This window comes from Colletotrichum aenigma, assembly GCF_013390185.1.
Source record: "Colletotrichum aenigma strain Cg56 chromosome Unknown KSG_Cg56_contig04, whole genome shotgun sequence".
NCBI classification, from domain to species: domain Eukaryota; kingdom Fungi; phylum Ascomycota; class Sordariomycetes; order Glomerellales; family Glomerellaceae; genus Colletotrichum; species Colletotrichum aenigma.
Genome location: NW_023500910.1, coordinates 2,940,347 through 2,960,305, shown reverse-complemented (window position 1 = coordinate 2,960,305; position 19,959 = coordinate 2,940,347). Strand labels below are relative to the sequence as shown.

The 19,959-nt window shown below is 54.2% G+C and overlaps 5 protein-coding genes across 5 annotated transcripts; 3 read left to right on the top strand and 2 right to left on the bottom strand.

Moving 5' to 3' along the window:
- Positions 1 to 5: 5 nt before the first annotated feature.
- SPCS1 (Signal peptidase complex subunit 1) lies at positions 6 to 440 on the top strand (the record flags this gene model as incomplete). Its single annotated transcript, XM_037321928.1, has 3 exons — positions 6 to 56; positions 117 to 176; positions 249 to 440. The coding sequence occupies 3 exons, from the start codon at positions 6 to 8 to the stop codon at positions 438 to 440; spliced, it is 303 nt and encodes a 100-aa protein (XP_037180339.1).
- A 223-nt stretch (positions 441 to 663) lies between these two features.
- On the bottom strand, positions 664 to 1,181 carry Rbx1 (E3 ubiquitin-protein ligase RBX1; the record flags this gene model as incomplete). Its single annotated transcript, XM_037321927.1, has 4 exons — positions 664 to 762; positions 813 to 883; positions 949 to 1,027; positions 1,077 to 1,181. The coding sequence occupies 4 exons, from the start codon at positions 1,179 to 1,181 to the stop codon at positions 664 to 666; spliced, it is 354 nt and encodes a 117-aa protein (XP_037180338.1).
- Positions 1,182 to 3,166: 1,985 nt separating this feature from the next.
- CGCA056_v006677 (uncharacterized protein) lies at positions 3,167 to 4,288 on the top strand (the record flags this gene model as incomplete). The annotated part of the gene is made up of 1 exon (XM_037321926.1): positions 3,167 to 4,288. The coding sequence occupies one exon, from the start codon at positions 3,167 to 3,169 to the stop codon at positions 4,286 to 4,288; it is 1,122 nt and encodes a 373-aa protein (XP_037180347.1).
- Positions 4,289 to 5,959: 1,671 nt separating this feature from the next.
- TDP1 (Tyrosyl-DNA phosphodiesterase 1) lies at positions 5,960 to 8,551 on the top strand (the record flags this gene model as incomplete). The annotated part of the gene is made up of 10 exons (XM_037321925.1): positions 5,960 to 6,556; positions 6,626 to 6,723; positions 6,784 to 6,856; positions 6,912 to 7,093; positions 7,161 to 7,198; positions 7,274 to 7,347; positions 7,425 to 7,485; positions 7,562 to 7,740; positions 7,838 to 8,028; positions 8,182 to 8,551. 10 exons carry the CDS (start codon positions 5,960 to 5,962, stop codon positions 8,549 to 8,551), a joined length of 1,863 nt encoding a protein of 620 aa, XP_037180346.1.
- A 6,101-nt stretch (positions 8,552 to 14,652) lies between these two features.
- On the bottom strand, positions 14,653 to 15,995 carry CGCA056_v006675 (uncharacterized protein; the record flags this gene model as incomplete). Its single annotated transcript, XM_037321924.1, has 3 exons — positions 14,653 to 14,764; positions 14,876 to 14,925; positions 15,900 to 15,995. The coding sequence occupies 3 exons, from the start codon at positions 15,993 to 15,995 to the stop codon at positions 14,653 to 14,655; spliced, it is 258 nt and encodes an 85-aa protein (XP_037180349.1).
- Between the last annotated feature and the right edge of the window lie 3,964 nt (positions 15,996 to 19,959).

Genomic DNA, 19,959 nt, shown 5'->3' with positions numbered 1-19,959 from the left:
CCCGCATGGCTGATCAAATTCTCGACCAGGTGCGCGACCTGGCCGAGGGTCAGATTGTGAGTGCCGCAAGACGTCTTTATCCAAATCACGTTGCGCTGATGTCTGCCTCTCCTCAGGACTTTGAGGGCCAAAAGCTGGCCGACCTCTTGGCGACCCTCGTCCTCTCAGCATCCGGGGTAAGTTCGCACCTCAAAACTTTCAACACCATATCCCTCTTCTCCGCGACCTTCTAACAGTTTATATTTTAGGCACTCGCCTTCCTCGTCGGCTTTTTCCTTCAAGATATCAAGTTGGCAGTTTACATAGGTCTCGCTGGCACCGCCCTTACATTTCTCCTCGTTGTGCCTCCTTGGCCATTCTATAAACGACACCCGGTGAAGTGGTTGGAATCTAATGGCACGGGTATACGCAATGTGGCTACAATAGAGAAATCGGGCTAAGGGTATCGAGAGTAACAGTCATAAGGCTAGGCGTAATCATTCCAGTGCTTCCTATGGTATCGTATCTTCTCGTGTGCCTTTACTCCTGGTCGGCCACATTGGCCGGCGTTGTGCAAATTGCCGCAGCCCATTCATTGTACCATTTGACTGTATTGAGGCGCTCCTGCGCGACTATGCGATGCCAAACCCAAGAAATAATATCTCCCCGTGGGTAACCACCATGTCAACGACCGTACTTCTGAAACTCCCAGTCACGGTTGTCCAGTGGGCACACTTGGCGGGCCTTGAGCCAGCGAGAAATACAATGGAAATGGAAGGCGTGCTGGTGAAAATGTTAGCATACGTACAGCTGCGTCGGGCGAGAATACGTACGTTGCAAATGCCCCAAGCTACGGTGCACTCCTCGCTCGTGGCAGAGGCTTGGTTCGCTTGACACTCAATGCCTGTGGTGGTGTCAGTATGTCCGGGGAAACAGCTTAGCAGCCGATGGTCCTTCTATTCGACGTACAGAGGTCCATGATGTGGTTTCTGCAGATGGCGCAGTTGTCGACGACAATGTCCCATGCCCAGAGTGCGACGGCGTTCCACTACCCATCCGTAAGCTCAGAAAGAGTATGCTTGGTCCGAGATGCAAACCTTCTTGACCTCGAAGCGCTTCTTGCCGTCGGCGGCCTTGGAGTCACCGTCAGCTCCCTTCTTGACGACGCTGCCAGGGGCATCGGTCATGTCGACGTCGGCCATGGTGGGATGCTAGAAACGGCGGGGTTCGGTGGACGTTTCGGGGGGGCGCGGCGAGTGCTGCGAAAGCGGAAGACCGGGAGTCGAGGGGCGGGGTCGATGAGTTGTTGAAGTGGTGATGGAAATCGGACTTTGGCAGAAGAGCTCTCGAATTTAACGGTTGGTTGTTCCTGATACTGTAGTACCTGGTTGGAGGTGGGGAGGGTCAGCATCGATCAGTGAGGTCAAAGAGGTGGCAGAATCGGCAGGTGACAGCAGGGTACAGCAGGAAGGTAGACAGGGAAGGCTGTCGTGGAAGAAAGAACACGTCGGGTTGATGCGGTCGGGAGAATGAAGATATTCCATACCACTTCCCGTACCTCTTGGATGTTTTATTGTCGTGTTTCGTGGCTAGTTTTGCTCGTCCTCGCGGGCGTTGCGTTGGTGAAGCACTACTGCTTAACTTACCTTTGGCAGGGTAGGGTGGTAATGACTGAGGGGCGAGGCAAGGCTGCCACCAGTGGTTAGAGCAACTCCGTTTCGTAGGCAGGTGCGAGCTGTGATTGGATGGAGTTAAGCTGTGAACTGAGGGCGAGGCACCTACTGCATACTACATACGGATACGTACCTAACGCCTGAGTACCTTACTTAGGTACCTAGGTAGTGTACCGAAGGTGCCTTATGGTGCCTAGTGTACCTACCTAGGTACGAATACCATAAGCACCCCACCCAGGATACCTACCTACCTACGTAGATGAGGTAGGTTGTGCGGCGAAGTTCAGTGTGCCTTTCATGTCAGCTCTGACTTCCGCTGGCTTCCATCCATGGATTCCAAAAGTGCCTACTTAAGGTAAAGTACGGTAGCCAGAAGATAGTCTAGGTACCGTAGTCGTATGGCAGCATTGCCCTACCTGAGGTCCTGTCAGGTAAGGTACGGTACCCGTGCCGCGTTCCATTTGCCCTGAGACACTCGCATAGCTGGTGGCATCTATTTGATGACGGGAGTTCGAATATCGATCGAGTGGTGCGGGCAATGCGACGCCAATTCAGTTCTCTGCCGCTGAAGACTTTAGCTTGACGAACTACCAGGTCATACTACGGATATCTGCAGCACAGTCCACACTTCAGAGTATATAGACAGATGCTCAACCATGCTGTCTCCGCGTCACAGCAGTGACGCAGTTGATCCTGGAAAGTGACTCGCGCCCTGCCATTTTTGGTGCACGGGAAACAAGGATGGTGAGGTGCCTATCATAGCAGGAGTGGCTTACCGTGAGGCTGGCATTGGGAACGGCCCGGAAAATGAGGGACAGCAGTGGCTCAGTTGCTTCTGATTGGATGTATTTTGGTCGGTGGTGTTGGACAGTTGCGAGGAACAGCACAGGTTGGGATGGCATGCCGTGCCTCGCCAGGCCCTGCCGAACGAGCCCAATCTTGGCGCCAGGGTTACTTAAGCCCCTCTCCCCTCTTTCGCCATTGCCTAGCCGCATCACAGCTGCAGCCACTGCCCACCCCATCGCTGCTTCAGCGTCACCCTATCTACTTTCGCCCTCCTTTTGCACGGCACAATGAGCAGAGCACCATCACGCGCTTCTTCTGCATCAGATAATTGCTTCTACTTTTCCCTTCCCCGAAACCCGCTTCCTCAGACAGACCATCCTCCTGGCGCTTGAACACGCAATCCGACCATCATCCGCCCGTAACCAAAGCGAAAAACCCAGTATCTTTAAGCATCAACACGACGCTCCCAGCGGCACATCGACAGCCATAGTTGCACTCACTCTGCGGTCAACCGATCTACCCGACAAGCCTGCCTCATCTTAACGCATCATACCTAGCCTACGTACCTACAGCGCTCTGCCTGTACCGACTAGGCTCTGGGCACGAGACTGCCGTACACAAAGCACTCTTCTCGTTCCTTTGCCGTCTCTCGTTACATTAATTACAACGCAAAGCAAAACACCGAAAGCCGAAAAGCGACAAGCCAGCTTGTCCCTTCAGACATCAGTATGCAGGAGGCAACCAATCAAGCGAAGCCTACAACCAACCGTCGTCGAGGTCGAAATGGCGGCGGGAAGGCGGCCGGGCAGAAAATGTACGCCTCCGAGAGCGATATGGCAAATGTGTCGAATTCTGCCTTTGATCAATTCGGTCCACACACTCCTCAGAAGTCCTACTCGGGTTCTCCAGATCCCCAGTCGGCCGCGGGGGCTCAGACCGGCTCCAAGCAGCGCTCTCGCAACAAGCCTCGAGCGAAGAATCCCAGTGCCAATCCTGTAGCATCGCCAGACACGCGCCAGAACCGTCGGTCAACACCCCAGAGCATTCCCGTCAGCAACAAGCCAAACACCGCTGCAGCCTTCGCTGGCGCAACCTTCCACGCATCTCCCGCCCCTTCAGCTCTGCCTATGCCTAGCTTCTACTCGAAGTCGATCCCCGAGTCCCCAGGCAATCCGGGCATGAGACGAGAAGTTCAGCAGCAACCATCTCCCCCAGTGACGGAGCATGAGGCACCGACTCCGCACCATTCATCGACTGTGCCTGTGGCCCGAGAGTCTCCTCTTGATGCTATCTTTCGAGCAGATAGGGCTGAAAAGGAGAAGGCACGTCGAGTAAGCTCTCTTCACTCCTCTTCTCGGCCTCAGGGGCCTGTCTCGCCGCCGGCTCCCGCGCTCAGAGACAGTCCCTTCGCCGCGAAACCGTACAATACCCACCCGGGGCATCGAATGCCATTCGAGCGATCCTCCAGCGGCATTTCTTCGGCAGAGCTTGATGGCTTTCCCTGCAAGCCACTTGGCCCTGCTTTTTCGACTCCCTACCAGGACCGCATTCGGGCTGCCCGCGCCGGTCCTAGTCAACCTTGTACACCAAAAGCTTCGGAAAACTCACCATCCGAGGACCGCTCCGAGGCCTTGAAGAAATACTTGTTTGGAGGCAAGGGTATGACAGGCTCTCCTCAACCCTCGCCATCGATACCTTCAACTCCGCACGCCAGTAATGGTATTGTTACACAGGACGAGGAGGCCCGATCCTCCGATCTTCGTGTCATGGAGGACAGTCTTCGTCGAATCCTCAAACTAGACTCCCCTCTGGCGGCTGCCAAATCGGGAGAACGTCCTTTGTACTCTTGAAGAAGCCACTGGTCTGGGCTATGAGGTGGACGTTTTCCGTACGCCACCCATCAACCAGGTGTCCATGATCTATGTATGTGAAACTTTGGGACCAACAATTAGCATGGAACGGGAGTCTCTGCGAGTTCTGGCTGTTGATTGTGATTTTTGTTGTTGGGTGTCTTGGGGTTACGGGATGTGGCAAAATTGGCAGATGCTTTTTTTGTGCCAACGTCAGGAGTATTCAACTTGATACCCCGGAGGCGACATCGATGTTTTTCTTCAGTTAGGACAACTTCAATCATTTTCCGTCTGCATCTTCGTTGGACCGCTTCGTGGCGTACTTTCAAAGGTACATCATACTCTATTACAAACGGACAGTCTACCTTGTCTAGGGACCACTGGCTGTAAATGCCCGTCAGTGTGATGCACATCGAGAATACATGAATATGAGCGAGTGCTGTATTTTATTCCAAAGGCCGTAAGCTCGATCACTCTATCCTGTGTACTGGATATTGGGTTGATGACATAACGTTGTTGGGAAATTTGTTGTATTTGTCCTACGCAATAGCACGGCTTGAACTCGACGGGAAGCAAGGTGGGCATGACGAATATTAATAGGATTTTCTGCGGCAGCTCTCATACGGTACGGTTGTAAACGCAGCTGGATCTCGGAGTTTCATTCGGACATTACCTCGAGGTCTATTCTCGAGCGAGTTCGTAAATTGTGGATGGCGATGTGCTTTGCTAGATCAGCCCATACCACTTTGGGCCCATGCAAACATTCACAATACGCAGCATGCCATACAGTCTAGTTGAGCCAGAGATGAAGCCTTGATTCTCGATGCTGCACGGGTTTCAACTCGTTTCTGCCCTGTTGCCCAAGGCCATCATACTGATGCCGTGTATGGTGAATGCAAGCCCCCTCATCCTGTCATCTTGACACCGTGATAAGGCATGGCAGAGGCGAAGGGGCTGGGAGGAGGCGGGGAATTGAATTAGGTATGCTTGCCGGGAACCACAATAAGAAGAAACGCCACTTGTCCAGCTACCATGTGTCGTTGTGACGGATCAGACAATCGAGCCACAAACGCAAACAGAGCCACGTCCATATCTCAGCAGCTTGTGACCAATATGTCCAAGCTCTTGACGTAAATAGTTACATACACAAGCGTGACGACGAGACGGTAGAAGGCAATAATGCAAGTATTGCCATAAGTCTCTGCGTATCAGACAGTGACGAGACGAGCAACTGTAATCAGGGACAAGTCATGAATACATTAGATCTGTCGTGTTTGCTACCTGATCGTGCAACTATCAAGCTGTCACATACTAATTCCACCCTTGTCATTGGGAGTCTGAAAAAATTGTGAAGAAATCAAGCAGATACGAGCGCTAAGTTAATTAATTGTACACCAACAGAGCGGCGCTTCTTTGCATCTAATGTACCTAAGCGGGGAAAGAATGGGGGAGTATGCAACAAAGAAGCAATATGATCACGAAGGCACGTGACACCGCGACAGCTACCCGACCTAACTAATAAACGCTGTATGATATCGCGGCTGCCTTTAGCCCACGTTCAACTTATTCCACACCGAATTCAGCACAAAACAGACTCTGGAATTCAATTTCTCACCTTATAAATACTGAATCAGTCCGGAAAAGCGTATTTCTGGCGGCTTGCGCGCGACTATGAGTTCAGAATACAACCCAGCGCGTTCTGCATCACCAGATGCGGAAGATGACCCGGATCTGGCCTTGGCCATTGCATTATCTTTGCAACAAGAAGACATCGCACTTCACAATCGATCGGAGGCATCTAATGCGCCAGCGATCCCATTAAAGCAGTCCATCAAGCCTACCACTGGTGTTACGTTTGGGTCCCTTGCTCTTGACAGGAAAAAAATGGAAGAGGAACGTCTCGCAAGACTGGGAAAACGATCAGCCACGCAAGCTGACCTTGACGAGAACTTCCAGACGTCAAAATCTCAACGGACTGATGCCGCTGACAGCCAAGAGTTGAGAAACGCTGCCCCTGTTCTGAAGGTACAGGAGCAAGCAGCCAATGCCCTCGATCTACCTTTCGCCAAGGGAGCCTTCAGGAGAACCTGGGCACGAGGATACCCGAGGACGGGTGATGATATCAAGATCGAAGAAGTGTTGCAAAAAGAGCAGCTGCAGCTCGCCGTTCTTTCCTCTTTTCAATGGGATGAGGAGTGGCTTCTATCGAAGATCGACTGTCGGCGCACCAAGATGGTGCTGGTTGCGTATGCAGCAAACGACGCAGAGGTACGTGAAAAACTGCCAACAAAGCCCCTATCCGTGACCGATGACACGTTCACTGACAGTATCCTACAGAAAGCAGTGATTCGGTCAAACGCCCCTGCTGGGCTCATCAGATTCTGCTTCCCGCCCATGCACGGCGGGTATATGCATTCTAAGTTGCAGATCCTAAAGTATGAAGGGTAAAACGTCTCCATTCTTTAGACTACCGGCAGCTGCTGAGATTATGGCAGCTATCTCCGACTTGTGGTTCCTTCCGGCAATCTGGTTCCCTACGATTGGGGAGAAACGGGTGTTCTAGAAAACGTTTGTCACCCCCGATTCATCACAATCCTCCTCACGGCCTAGCTCACACTGGCAGATGGTGTTTCTCATCGACCTGCCTCGCTTCGAGGCGCAGCAGACTACAGCCGGTACGGAGACACTGTTTGGAAAGGAGCTGCGGCGCTTCCTAACAGCTCTTGGTATTGGTGAGAAACTGGTCAAGAGCCTTGACAATTACGACTTTTCCGAAACGAGTCGCTACGGATTTGTCCATACAATGTCAGTCAATCGAACGAGGGTCCCGGCAAAGATGGCATCGACTCTGACAGCTGACTTCAATCCGCAGTTCCGGGAGCCATGCGAATGACTCTTGGCAACACACAGGTCAGCATACCCCCCAAGGCGCCAGAAATTGATGTTTGTGGCGTGTCAAAATAAGAACTGACCGTTTAAAATTAGGCTACTGTGGACTCGGAAACACTGCTCGTAGTTTGGGGTTAGCAACCGACTATCCCGTCGACGTTGACTACGTGGTATGTAGGCTGAACAATTTTCCCAGCTCTTGGCGGGCAGTTTGACAAGGGGGTTTCGCTAAGCAATTTGTCATCAGGCTTCTTCGCTGGGATCTCTGAACCATGGTTATTTGACAGCTATTTACAATGCTTGTCAAGGTACGTGTGGTTGCACTCAACCTGTCGAGACTTGACGGGGTGATCAGCGGACTAACACCCCACGGCACCCTTGTAGGTGATTCGGGCATGAAGGAATACGAAGCGAGACAGTCCAAGTCGACCAGAAGCAAGGCCGGAAGGTCAGGTCCTTCCGGTTCTAGAACAATTACCGCCGAAGCGGTCGATTTGCAGCATCATTTCCGTATTTATTTCCCGACCGAAAAGACCGTTTCGAGCAGCCGAGGCGGTAGATCTGTAAGTATGTCCCGGCCGGGATCGCCGCGGCGCCGGTCGATCCTGGTGCCCAAATGCCCCTGTCTTTTGAGAATGCTCATTTCGCGTCATTAATCAGGCTGCCGGCACTATTTGCATGCAAGAGAAGTGGTGGAAGTCTTCCACCTTTCCGCGAGAATTACTGCGAGATTGCGAAAGCACCCGAACAGGTCTGCTGTTGCATAGCAAGGCCATTTTCGTGCGAGAACGAGCGTGCAACGGTGCGGTCTGGGCATACATGGGGAGCGCAAACTTGTCAGAGAGTGCATGGTAAGTCATCGCGAGGCCTGGTGATAGGCGGCACCAACGTCGCAGTAGTAAAAAGGCCGGGGAGGGAGGGGCCAGAGGAACCATATGCCGTCTGAGCAGGACGTGACGAAACGACGTGGATCGATCATAAGGCTGACCTAAATTGGAATCTAGGGGCCGGTTAGTGAAGGACCGGGAGTCGGGAACGGCCAAGCTCTCCTGTCGCAACTGGGAGTGCGGCGTGTTGGTCGCGGTGGGCAGGACGGCGGGCTGCGCGGATTCTGGGACACGGCGGGGAGCCGACCAAGGTGCCCAGACGCTGGAGCGGGCGCGGGCGCAAACTCACATGGGTCGCGGCGGAAAGGAGGGCGATGAGGAAAACCCGCAGCACCAGCACCGGCGGCAGCGACACCAAGGCGAATCACCAGGCTTCGATGAAGCGTTTGGAACGACGATGCCCATTCCGATGAAGGTGCCGGCGGGGCTCTACACGTCAGATGAATCGGCAGCCAGCCGGCCTTGGTTTTTCATGAAAGCCGATTGACCAGGGATGTGGGACCGGGGACGAAGCGAGAGGGAGGGGGTGTGATTCAGCTGAGACACCCCTGGCAATTGGCGGAAGAGCGTCCGAACGTGCACGATAGACAAATGGCCCTCAGCGACAGTCGTATCAGCTTTGTGTTTATGCTGTTTAGGGGGGCGCGGCAAAGGGACGCAGAGGAAAGGGAGAGCAGGCAAGTGCAGCACGGACATGGATCTTCACAGATGGCATGGCGTCGTCTCAACCTGGAGCAAACCCCGGGTCGGCCGGGCTAATTAGCCCTCCGATGGCGGGACCTCAGCATTTTTACAGGTTCTACACCTCCTCCAGGGTTTCAATTGTTAGTTCGGACAAGGTCCCACTGTTAACGTGACCAGAATATTCGGGTGCTGACATAAACAGTGGCCCCCTTACCGCGCTAACTTATGAGACCCCGGAAGAGGTGTACCTATCGCGCCTATTCGTGCCTTGGTCAAGCGTTGCTGTGCTGCCGATTTTAAGGACTAGCGTCTATTAAACGATATGGCCTGGTGAATCTGCGGTTTGCATGTCCCGCTTGGATGGCATGGGGGCCAAAAAAGTGCACTGTACGTACCTACCCATACGTGAGTCGCAATGAGATGGATCACAGCATGTAGTGGCAGCTGTTGGTAGGTTGTGGGCGAGGGGCGGGCGAGAGGGAGAAGAAGGAAAAAAAAAAAAAAAAAGGAAAAAGAAGGCTAGCGTCTAGCTGGGTATCCATAACAAGCAAAGAAGATTCGGAGTAATATGTTCAACTCGGGTACGGATATGCTGGTTTCGCAATATGGATTAGTACAAGTGCGAGACGCACATTTAGGTATTCCATGATACCGAGGGCATGGCAGTCCACATACCGGTTGAATCCGGTGAATTGGATATGGGTCGTACTGGGCAGGTCGCGCAGCATACCTACACCACCGTGGTACACAAAGCACAGTGACAAATCCAAAGACGATACCAACACACTGCAGAACCGTGACAGACCAGGGAGAGGAGGGGGCAATATGGGAGCAATAGATGTGCGTAGGGGTGGCGGACGGGACGATGGGAAAGTGGCCGATTGCCTGCATACCCCGGAGAGGTGACGGGCAGCAGTGGGCAGCTTGGTCGCAGTCCTTCTGGCACCCCCTAACTTGGCTTGCCGCCGCAGCAAATTAAGGCATGTGGTGACTTAAGGAACGGGAAGGATGGGGTTGGTGATTGCTGGCGGTGACACGGTTTCAACTTGCTCGTGGTTGGATCAGCCATACCGAAAACCAAAAACCGAGGTGACGAGGAAGCGAGATAGGAACCCGAGATACTGGCGAAACGGACGGCGAGTGGTTCATTATGCGTGAAGTGGGAGGATAGCAGTGCCGGCATCGACGGGGTAGCGCATTTCCCTCCGTCAAATTGCAAATACCATGCGTAGCACCGTGAGGGTGGCAGTTAGGTGAGAAGGAGGTGGTGATTGTGCCCAAGGGGCGATCGACCACAACCTTTGGCCGCTCCGGGTAGGGCAAGGCAAGATGAGACGAGGCGAGGCGAGGCAGAAGGGAGGGACAGAGAAGAATGAGAAAAGAACAGTCGAGTTCTACACTACCTTACTATGCAGTACATAAACCATTGCTCGAGCATGAGGGACAGCGCTGCAGAATAGCCCAGTAACAGTACTGTCTGACGTGTGGTGCCGGCGATGATGTCGGCAGGTTCAAGGGAATTGCAGTGCAGCGTAAGGTAGTGCGGATACACGCTAGCGTACGAATGCCTTTGGACGCTTGGCTACGTACCGGACTTACCTCACGGATACAAGCGCTTGGAAGCTTGGCAAGTCGGGGTCCTTGTCGAGTTGGGCCGCTAGCGCGAACTCCAGATTGTGAGATCGCAAGTTTGGTTTCTTTTTCCGTGGGCTCTTCTTCATCGGCCGGCCCCCCTCCCCCCCTCCCCCCCGTGGCTGGGTTTGGACCCCTGGAGTTGGGTCCAGAACTACGACCAGAACCAGCCAGAATGGCAAACAGGCAGCGCAATGGGGTTGGATCATGGATGGGATGGGATGCATGGGGGATCCTGATCGGCATTGAGGGGCCAAGCAAGAGCAGGGCAGGGCACAGGGTGGATACCTCTGCTATGTACGTGACCCATAATACCTGGGAAGTGTACGTATGTATCTACAGTACCTACTAGTAGGTAAGGTGGCTTACTAAGTGCCGCAGCTTCTTCTGAGGACACCCACCGGCGCCACCCTAATCTGCCCTGTCTTTTTCTTTATTTCTTTTCAATCGGCCTTTTCAAGTGGGTCGACGGTGGATCGGACTGATCCTTGCCGTCTTTGGCCTCGCTAGCTTGAGGCTGTGATGCACCGCAGGCGGGTTAATGAGGTGGAGTTGCAACATTTTCTCGACTTTGTCAACGGCACCGCTTGATTGGATGGATGTTGCGGCTTCTGCGGCGTTGAGCTCGAGCGGTACAGACGGGACAGTCGGATTGGCGACGGACACTTGTGATGCGTGATGAGCGGTGAATGGCTTGTTGACTCGATGCGACTCGATTCAACTCGAGTCCGTAAGGGTATGTATCCGTGATTGTTAGCAGCAGTACGGATGGATCCAATGCTGCGCAAGCGCACTCACTACCTTACAAGGAAACAGACGGGCCGCAACGGCCAGCAACCAGACTAAGGTAGACTAGAATGATGCGCGGTGCGGACATCTAGGGACCGCACCTCACCTCGCTGTCCATCTCCAACAGCAAAATAACATGGCGAGGTGATGGCAAGGTGAAGGCGATCGCAGCTGGGCCTGGACTCGCCCGCCATTGGAGACATTGGCGTCGGCCCTCCACGTCGTCTTGGCCCTTACTGCGGTAGTCTTGGCAGATGGGCCGAGTTGCAGTGGGGCCGGACATGCGAGCATGTCCGCCCGCAGATGACTGACAATTCAATTTGGCCCAGAGAGAGACAAAGAACGGAGACGGGCACTTTTGTCGGGGATCTAATTACATGCACCCCGCCAACTACTACACGGCAATTTCTGTGCAACAATCTCCCCGGCAAGAACCATGCTGTCGTCGATGCGAATGATCTGACGAACCCATGCAATGAAAGAATCCACAGAGCTCAAAAACAGAACAGCATCAAAGCCCCAGAAAGTCCGTAGGTACTGCGTAGTATGTACGGAAAACAGTCACATTTCACAAATGCGAAAATGGGAGCTGCGCCGGGATTGACATTGCCTGTCGCTATACCCAAGCCCAAGCCCACACCCACGGCGGCGGCTGCGGTTTCGGCTTCGGGGCCCAGGGGAATGGTTGACCTCTGATTCTTGACCAGGGCCCGACTTGTCAATCTATTACGTGCACCGTCAGATCGAGCCCGCATTTGCATCTGCGGATATGTGCGCTATCTGAGGTACTATTCTGCATGTGCATATCTGTGCCTGTGCTTGTAGGCTGTGTCTACACATCGCAAGGTTGGAACGACGTTGGCGTGGAGGGGAGACATTGCCTGATGACTTTGCGACTACAAACCCCGCCTTCACCGCGGAACATGTTGCAGTTGCTCGATTTGCTCTCCTTGATCACTAATCCTTCGTGTTTCAACCCGACTTTGGATTGCATCGCCTGAATTCAATGCTCTGTTGGTTATGGAGCATGACGCTAGCGACTGCTATTCCAGCATTGGTGGATGGCCTACACCACTGCCTTTTTTCTGTGCCCTTACCTAGTGGTAGTGGTAGCGACATCAACAAGCCTCGCGTCGCGTCGCCTCAACGTCAGGTAGGCGGGTAGAGGTTCCGGGGGCCTGCTAAGTGCCCAAGACGATGCTGGTGCTAAGGTAGTGGGACTCGACCGGCGGGGAGATAGGGTTAGTGGAGGGGACCGAAAAGTCAATTGACTACCTTACCCAAGTAGGTCTGACACCGATGACGATGGCCGATGAAGCCGCCCTTGAGCCAATACGTGGTAGCCGCGCAGACAAAATCGTACCATGCCTTCATCATTCATGTGTAGCGAAGGTCCAAATGCCCAAAGGACCGGCCGGAGGGTCGAGATGCAATACCAGTGGAAACACACCTCGGGTAGCTCGCTCGGTCCTTGGCAAACCTGCTCAGCATGCATCCGTGGGACTCCGTTAGCCATCCTGACCACATCGACGACGATAGCTAGGTGGCCAGCTGAGGCAACAGTCACGATCTTGGCATGGCGGCACCTTGTCTACATACAGAGTATTCGCTTCGCCGCTTCGCTGCCTCATGCCGCGCCGCCAAAGACGCGTCTTCGGCATCACGACGCATCACTTTTACGAGCCTGCCAAGAGTTTGTTGCTTCAGAGCAATTGGATTGGAGCGCACTGCATCGCCGTGAAGCCAAGACCAGGGATTGGGCTTGGCGGTCATTCGGCGCCGGCGGCTGCACCGGCATCGGCCATCCGGCAGCCCGGCGGGCAGACATTACAGTCCGTCCGGAAATGTGGAGGCGGAGGAACATGCAAGGGGACGTAGACGCTTCAGGCCGGAAACTGACAGCTTGAGAGCTGCCGAATCCCCGAGATGGGTTCCGAAAGGGGTTGGAGGCAACGTGGTTTATATGCAGACAAGACGGGCGAATGAGCAAGCAAAATTGAGCAAACGGGGATCTAGTAGCTTGTTGTTCCTGCTCGGCGGATTTGCAGCCATCAACCATGGCCACGGTAATGTCGATTTTGGTAACTTTGGAGCAAATCACTACCCTGGATAGAAGAGGGAGGCTGGGGTTTGTAGGACTGGGGTTTGTAGGATTGGGAGAGGGGGGAATAGAGCGGGGGAAAAACAAGAAAAACAGAAAGGGAATAATGCCAAGAAAAATCGCGGCAAGGCGGCAAGCTTGAGCTTGTCGTTCCACGTCCGTTATTGCCGCCCGTCAGAGGCTGGTCGTGTCTCATGGTGGCCGGTGCTTCGTGCTTTGGATGACAAGGTAAGGTAGTTATTGCAACTGCTCGGTCTCTGGGGAATAGCATCACGTCGCATAGCGGCAGCGGCAGCGGCGGCGGCGGTGGTGGCGGCGGTAAGCTAAGGGTTCTCTTGCTGCGGGCGGGAGCTGGGATCAAGGAATCAGAGTTTGGTGCAGGTGACCAGTCCGTCGGGGACCTCGAATGGGGCCCATCGGGGGGGGTTTGACTGAAGACATGGCTGCCTCGACGGGGGGTATGTAATTAACGTCTTTGCTGGGACTCCCGACGTTGTGTTTGATTTTCCTTTGGGGGATGGGGTTCCCCTGGTACGAGCCCCAGCCGCCATGTCATAGTCCAAGTCTTGGCCTGAGCTGATGCCAGAGATCAGAAACGGGAGATACAGGTGACAAGAGACGAGACGGTGCTCGACTGCGAAGACACATACCAAATGTACAGGGGCTGCGACAGTGGCGACGACAACAACGTCGGCAGCAGCAGCACGGCGAAGGGAATGACAGCGCGGGGATCATCTGATAGTGAAGCCAAGAAGCATAGAGTGGCAGAGCCTCAACGGCTTTCCATTAGAGACAAGGTGCCATCGATAATTAGGTAGGGTGTGGATGGTGGATGGTTGCTAGTTGGAATCACCTCACGGATAGTCAAATGACAAGAGCCAAACACAGACAGAGAGAGGACCGGGCACCTACCTACAGGGCAGTCAGCACCTCTCAACTGATGGACCGTCTTCCAGACAAAGCACAGAGACACGGGCATCGATAGCAAAGTTAAGGTCAAGTCTTACTTTGCACCTTATCTGGACAACAACAACAACAACAACAACAACAACGACAACGACAACGACAACGACAACAGTAACGACAACACACTCCCGACTCGACAGTGTGACGGTGATAAGGCAAGAAGGCTGGGACAAGGCGGCGACGCTCCGTACCGCACCGCACGGCACCGTAGCGACGCCCCGGGCATATGTTCGCATTTCATCTGGGGGCCCGGGTGGGAGCTGGAGGAGGGTGTGGGCGGTGGGCCGTGTCACGGCCCTTTGGATGTGATGTGATGCTGGACCACACACGCCTGCGGAAATGGTGGAGAATGGCGACGGGCTGGCTGTCTGAGGTATCGGTAGCACAATTGGAGATGGAAGGGAACAATGTTGAATCTAATCCAATGGCGACGCGGTTCTCGGCTGGATCTGGCTCCTTCTCTGCGTCGCTCTCGTGCGCCTGGTCTTTGCATATGTTTTGCTGGGTCTTGCGTGTGCAGATAGACATCTAGCCAACAGGCACTCCCGTCAATAAGTGCGACACTCCAAGGCTTATTGTGACAACATCGCATGCCATCGCCGTTGCGGCTTGGGGTTGGTTTGGATTGGCGTTACTCACGGGCTAGCCTCCGAGGTGATGCTATCAGACCTGCACTGCGGCTTCAGGCACTGGCATCATCAGCACTGGCATTGACATTGACATTGACCGGCTCGTTTCTGGCCGCGGTGCTTTATTCTAAGTTGTTTGGTTTTGTTTTAGTCCCGCAGATGCAGCCGAGGGCCGTGGCCGCGGACAGGTACTTACCTACCTTCGGTGTAGGTAGGTATGTAGAAAGGTGGATAGGTAGACAGGTTCACTAGGTGCAGACGTGCGTTGTCTGTCGACTGCAGGTGCCAAAAGATGCAAGTAGGGTGAACAAGGACGTCTGCCAAGCCCGTCAGTCCTGCGGCCACTTTCTCAAGATGAGTGTGGACGTTGGCCTGAGCCCAGAGCTCCGAGAAGAGCCCAAAGAACCAATCCCGGTCCACTTGCATCGAGTCACATTCCGCTCACACCGGCTGCAAAGAGGAGGGGAGTGTGAGTACGGACACCTACGTTATGGGGAGAAACACGGATGGGCGGGCACCCTTTCAATCGCTTCGACTTGGATCGAGTCAAGACGGGAAGAGATGGGATGGGGCTGCGTTGCAAACCGAATCATCAAAAAACATCAAAAACCCCCATCATCATCGCGACATGACCTGGCCAAGAGTTCTCGGGGAATGAGTGCGACGCACGAGACAACGACAATGCGCAACGGTGGAGACTAGATTGACAGTTGACGAGGCCACGAGACGACGGGGAGCAGGGCCACCGGGGAGGTGAGCGGGGAGCCTGCGAGCGGGCGCAATGACAGTGGAGGCAACAAGAAGCCGGCCACAGCGACGGGGTTGGGCTTGGAGATGGGGACGCAGACGCAGACGCAGACGCAGACGCATATGGAGATGGAGATGGAGATGGAGATGGAAATGGAGTCACTAGCAAGGGTGACGGGACGTCTCGCTCTCGTTATTTTTGCCGTCCGTCTGTCTGTTCCTTATGCGAATCGCCGTCCCCCTTCTCGTGAGTCGGTCGTACTGATGCATAGGTATCTGAGACTTACAGCAGTGCAGAATGCTTGAATGCTCCTCTTCACGTCAATGGTCGCCCCATCATCTCGACTTTGGTTGGGCGATTTCCCTTCATCGCCTTTGAACATGGTGCGAGCCGGTGTCCAGCCGTGCCATCGCATCGCGGAACCCCGCGGAGTGCGGAATCTCAGTGTCCGCCTTGGGCAACGGAAGTTTATCTCACCGTATCGCCGCGTGTCTGACCTGACCGTGCATTGATACCTGCCCTTCCCTTCATTGAAGGGTCTCACCACGTGAGGCGGACCAAGGACAGACGACAAGGCGAGCGGAAGGGCCCAAGCACAATCGACGTCTCGTTGGTCTTCCGCAGGACCCCTTTTACACCACCAACACCACCACCACCATCCTCAGCGCCCAGGGCAATGGAGACTACTACCTTGGTTAGAAGTCGACACAGAAAGAGGGACGAGATGGAGAGGAGAGCAAGGGATGCGGAGGTTAGAAATCGGCAGAAATCAGGCCATTTGCCCATAAGACGACAGGCCGGCCGCACAACTCACGCACCGCACTAGTCGACTTTTGTTCGACATTGTGCGACGCCCGCTCGTGGGAGCGGATTGAGTATCTGGCATATTGAAGAGATCGGCTTGACATCAAAATAGCATCCCCCATGGGTCGAGAATGAAATTGATACATACGGCACGCTGGCGGATACAGCTTCCCAGCTGAGGAGACTGCTTTTTTCATGGTCGCTGTTTGGCCCGTGCGCAGCCACCTCACACCACGCCAGGACATGATGCCAGTACCTTACCTACGTACCTTGGTTTGCTACCCAGTTTTTTAGATGCCAACCTACCAATCCGGCTTGGCTGGCTGTTTGGGGTAGGTTCAGTTGGGTGTGGGGACTCCTCTGATTGCCGCAGAGCAGATGGAATGGAGTTGGGGTTGGTTGGGGATTGGAGAAGCCGGCGCCATCATCACCAGAAATGGGCTGCAGTGCATTGCAGAGCAGTGCCGCCTCGGCAGTCCGCACACGCTTACGGCAGGTCGGAACATGAGGCGATTGGCGGCCTTGATCTACCTACTTCCAACGCCCCTGCTGGACGTGCTTCAACCCAACACGGAGGGATGCGAATCCCTAGCTATCTAGCTATCCATCCGTACCTATTGTGCAGTGCGATATCGCCGATGGCCGATGGACAATGCATTCTGCACATCAAAGCTAAAGTCCGGCCGGCCGAGATTCAAACGTTGTACGGACATCGGACTCTTCTAGACAAGTTGATCCGGCTCAGAGCAAGAGCGTCGGTACGGTATTCGTGGTCCTGCAACCTTGGGGTGCCATTTCGAAGAGAAAGATGGTGGATGGAGCTGGGAGTCGAGCGGGCGCTATCTAGGCTAGTCCTTGCTGGGGCTGGCAGTCCCTGGGGGACTACCTCGAGAAAAAAAAAAAAAAAAAAGAAAAAAAAAAAGAGACTGAACAACGAACAGGGGCCCGGGTTAATTAGCCAGGTAACTGACTCTTGTTGCTCCCGCTCCCGCTCTCGGTCTGATGGCGGGCTCACATCCAAATTTGCCCCCTTCAGGGCGCGCAAGGAACTGGGAAGATGGTAAGAGCAGAAACAGGGAATGGTGACATTTCTTAATGACGGTGACTCGGAATGCTCACTACAAGGATGCGAGGCTGTGAGGGCGTCGATTCCGGGCTGTCGACGCGTGTGCGTTCATCGTGCCTCATTTGAGAGTTTGGCGGGATCAAGAGCACGAGCACATTCCTTAACCAAACTTGAGCCGGCTCGCCTCGCTTCGCTTCGCCTGGCCCCGCCCTGTCGAATGATGGCCGACTTCAGGACTGTTGCTCCGTTGGCTGGCAAGGAAGGGATTGGATGAGGAGAAGGGGTTGGTTGGACCAGAATTGGAGGACAGGATTGAATGGGCTGCGAGGGTGGTAAGGAACGTCTTCCATATCGCAACCCCGTCCGGCGGCAGAGGCTTGACGTGCCGGGGGTCGGGGCCGGGGCCGGAGGGTTTTGCACTCTGGGCCGAGCGGTTTGTTGTTAGTGTCAAGTTTCAGAAGCAGGCACTCGCCGGCATCAAACACTGGTGGAAGCCAGGCACACACTTGTTGATACCTCAGGAACCCAAGTGCCTCCCTAGGTGCCTTACTCCATGTCCCAGGCAACAAGGCCTAAGCCGCAGAAGAGCGGCACCGGGCTTCATTCAGCTTACTACTGCAGCAAGTGTTCGTAAGGCACCAAGTACACACGTGGATGGAAGACTTTCAAACCTCAAGGCACGACTTAAGCTTTCCACACCTGCCTTACACAATTGAAGGTGGCGCCCGCTCCATCATCTGTGCACAACCTCCTCAGCAAAGACTGTCGATCAAGCTGGCCAAGCTGGCATTTGGTACACACGGCGCAAGGTGCCTATGTACCCAGGTATCCTCAAGACAACCTTAGCACAACGCCAACAGCCGCAAGCGTCCGAATGCTGAACTTCACCAAACTCCAGCAACGGGGAAAGAACAGGAGACTGCAGTGTTGAATCCGTAGCCTGCTACTGCACAACACCTGAAGAACGAGATGGAAAGCGCACACAGGCACAAACGGCGACCCACTCGCACACACCCTCATGTGCGCCCGAACCTAGGGCACATTGCCGACGAATCGGGTGAGGAGCAGGGGCTACCTTGATTCGTCACATTGTGAGGTTGAACATGGCATGTCCGTCCCCCAAGTCCTCGCATGCTTTGTTCCTGCAGACGAGATGGTGTTCGTTTCCGCCTCATTCCATCCATGTCCTACATACACTGTCTGACTTGCTCAAAACTCGGTGCGAGAGAGGCGCAGGACACACACTCATCCACTCACACACACATTCGTTGTTGCACAGCGTCCATCACTGCCACATGCATTTCTGCGGTCTTGGCACATTGGCTTCGACCTTCCTCAACTTGACGCGCTGTCCAGGTTCCTAGTTTCGATACCTAGTGCATTCAAAGCCGCACGGGCTGCCACTCATTGTACCTTATGCATGTATCTGCGAACACATTACAGTGACACTGTGTAGAAGGCCTATGCTGCGTGACAATATTCTGCAGTGCATCGTCGAAATTGCTGTTGGATGCAGGAGGAGAAAACAACAACGGGGAGACAGCATGTCTTCTCCGGGCAATGAACAAAGGGTCCCAGGAGGCCGTTCGGAACGATGCGAAAACGTTGTCCCATCTGTTTCTGTTGTGTTTCCTGCCACCCGAGTAATGTGCACAGCGAATTGGACGATCGCGCATCTTCTCAAGATTGTTGGATGTTCGGCCTTACTCTGAACCGCAAAGTTCCTCGTGCCGCAACTCTGTTCGCGTTGGCTCTCCTGCTGTGCCCTAGTGTTCTATGGTTCTGCGCCCGTAAGCATGTCGCCCAATGAAATTAAAACAGAAAAAAAATGCGACAGGAGGCTTTGTTTCTCGCAGTCGCGTATCGTACCCCTGCCATTGACTTTACTAAGTATGTTCGCGCTTGGTGGAGCTGCCCAAGTAGCAATGCGGTCAGAATGAAAGGCTTGGCGAAGCGCAACCCGCAGGCCAGCGGCCGCTACTACATCGCCTTGTGTTTTCGGCGAGGCAATCATAGATCATGATCAGATACGCTACATTGAACCAGTATTGTACGCCACCCGCCAGCGCGGGGCCATGGTCGCTAAATGCCTACTGCGGATGCCACGCCGCCGATACTTCGATCGTGGCCTCCTCCTCCTCCTCCATGCTTGCTATCAGGCGAACTTCGAAACCCTATATTGCCCAAGCAGTACAGATACCCCTCGTTGTCTACAAGGTTGATTCCGTCGTGGGAAAGGCCGCCTGTTTTCAGAGGCTAAATCTAGAGCAGCTGGTCAAGCGAGCGAGAACACGCGCCTCACACCATCTCAAGATATGATGAGATGGTTTGTCTCTTGTGCATGAGCATCGCGTCCAAGCTCCGTTGAGAACAGCGTTGCGGCAATGCGTGAAGAAGCACAGGCGACATCTGCATGGTACGGCAAGGTGATTAGGCAATGAGTGCGACCAAACGAAGGAATGGTGTCTTCTCAGGT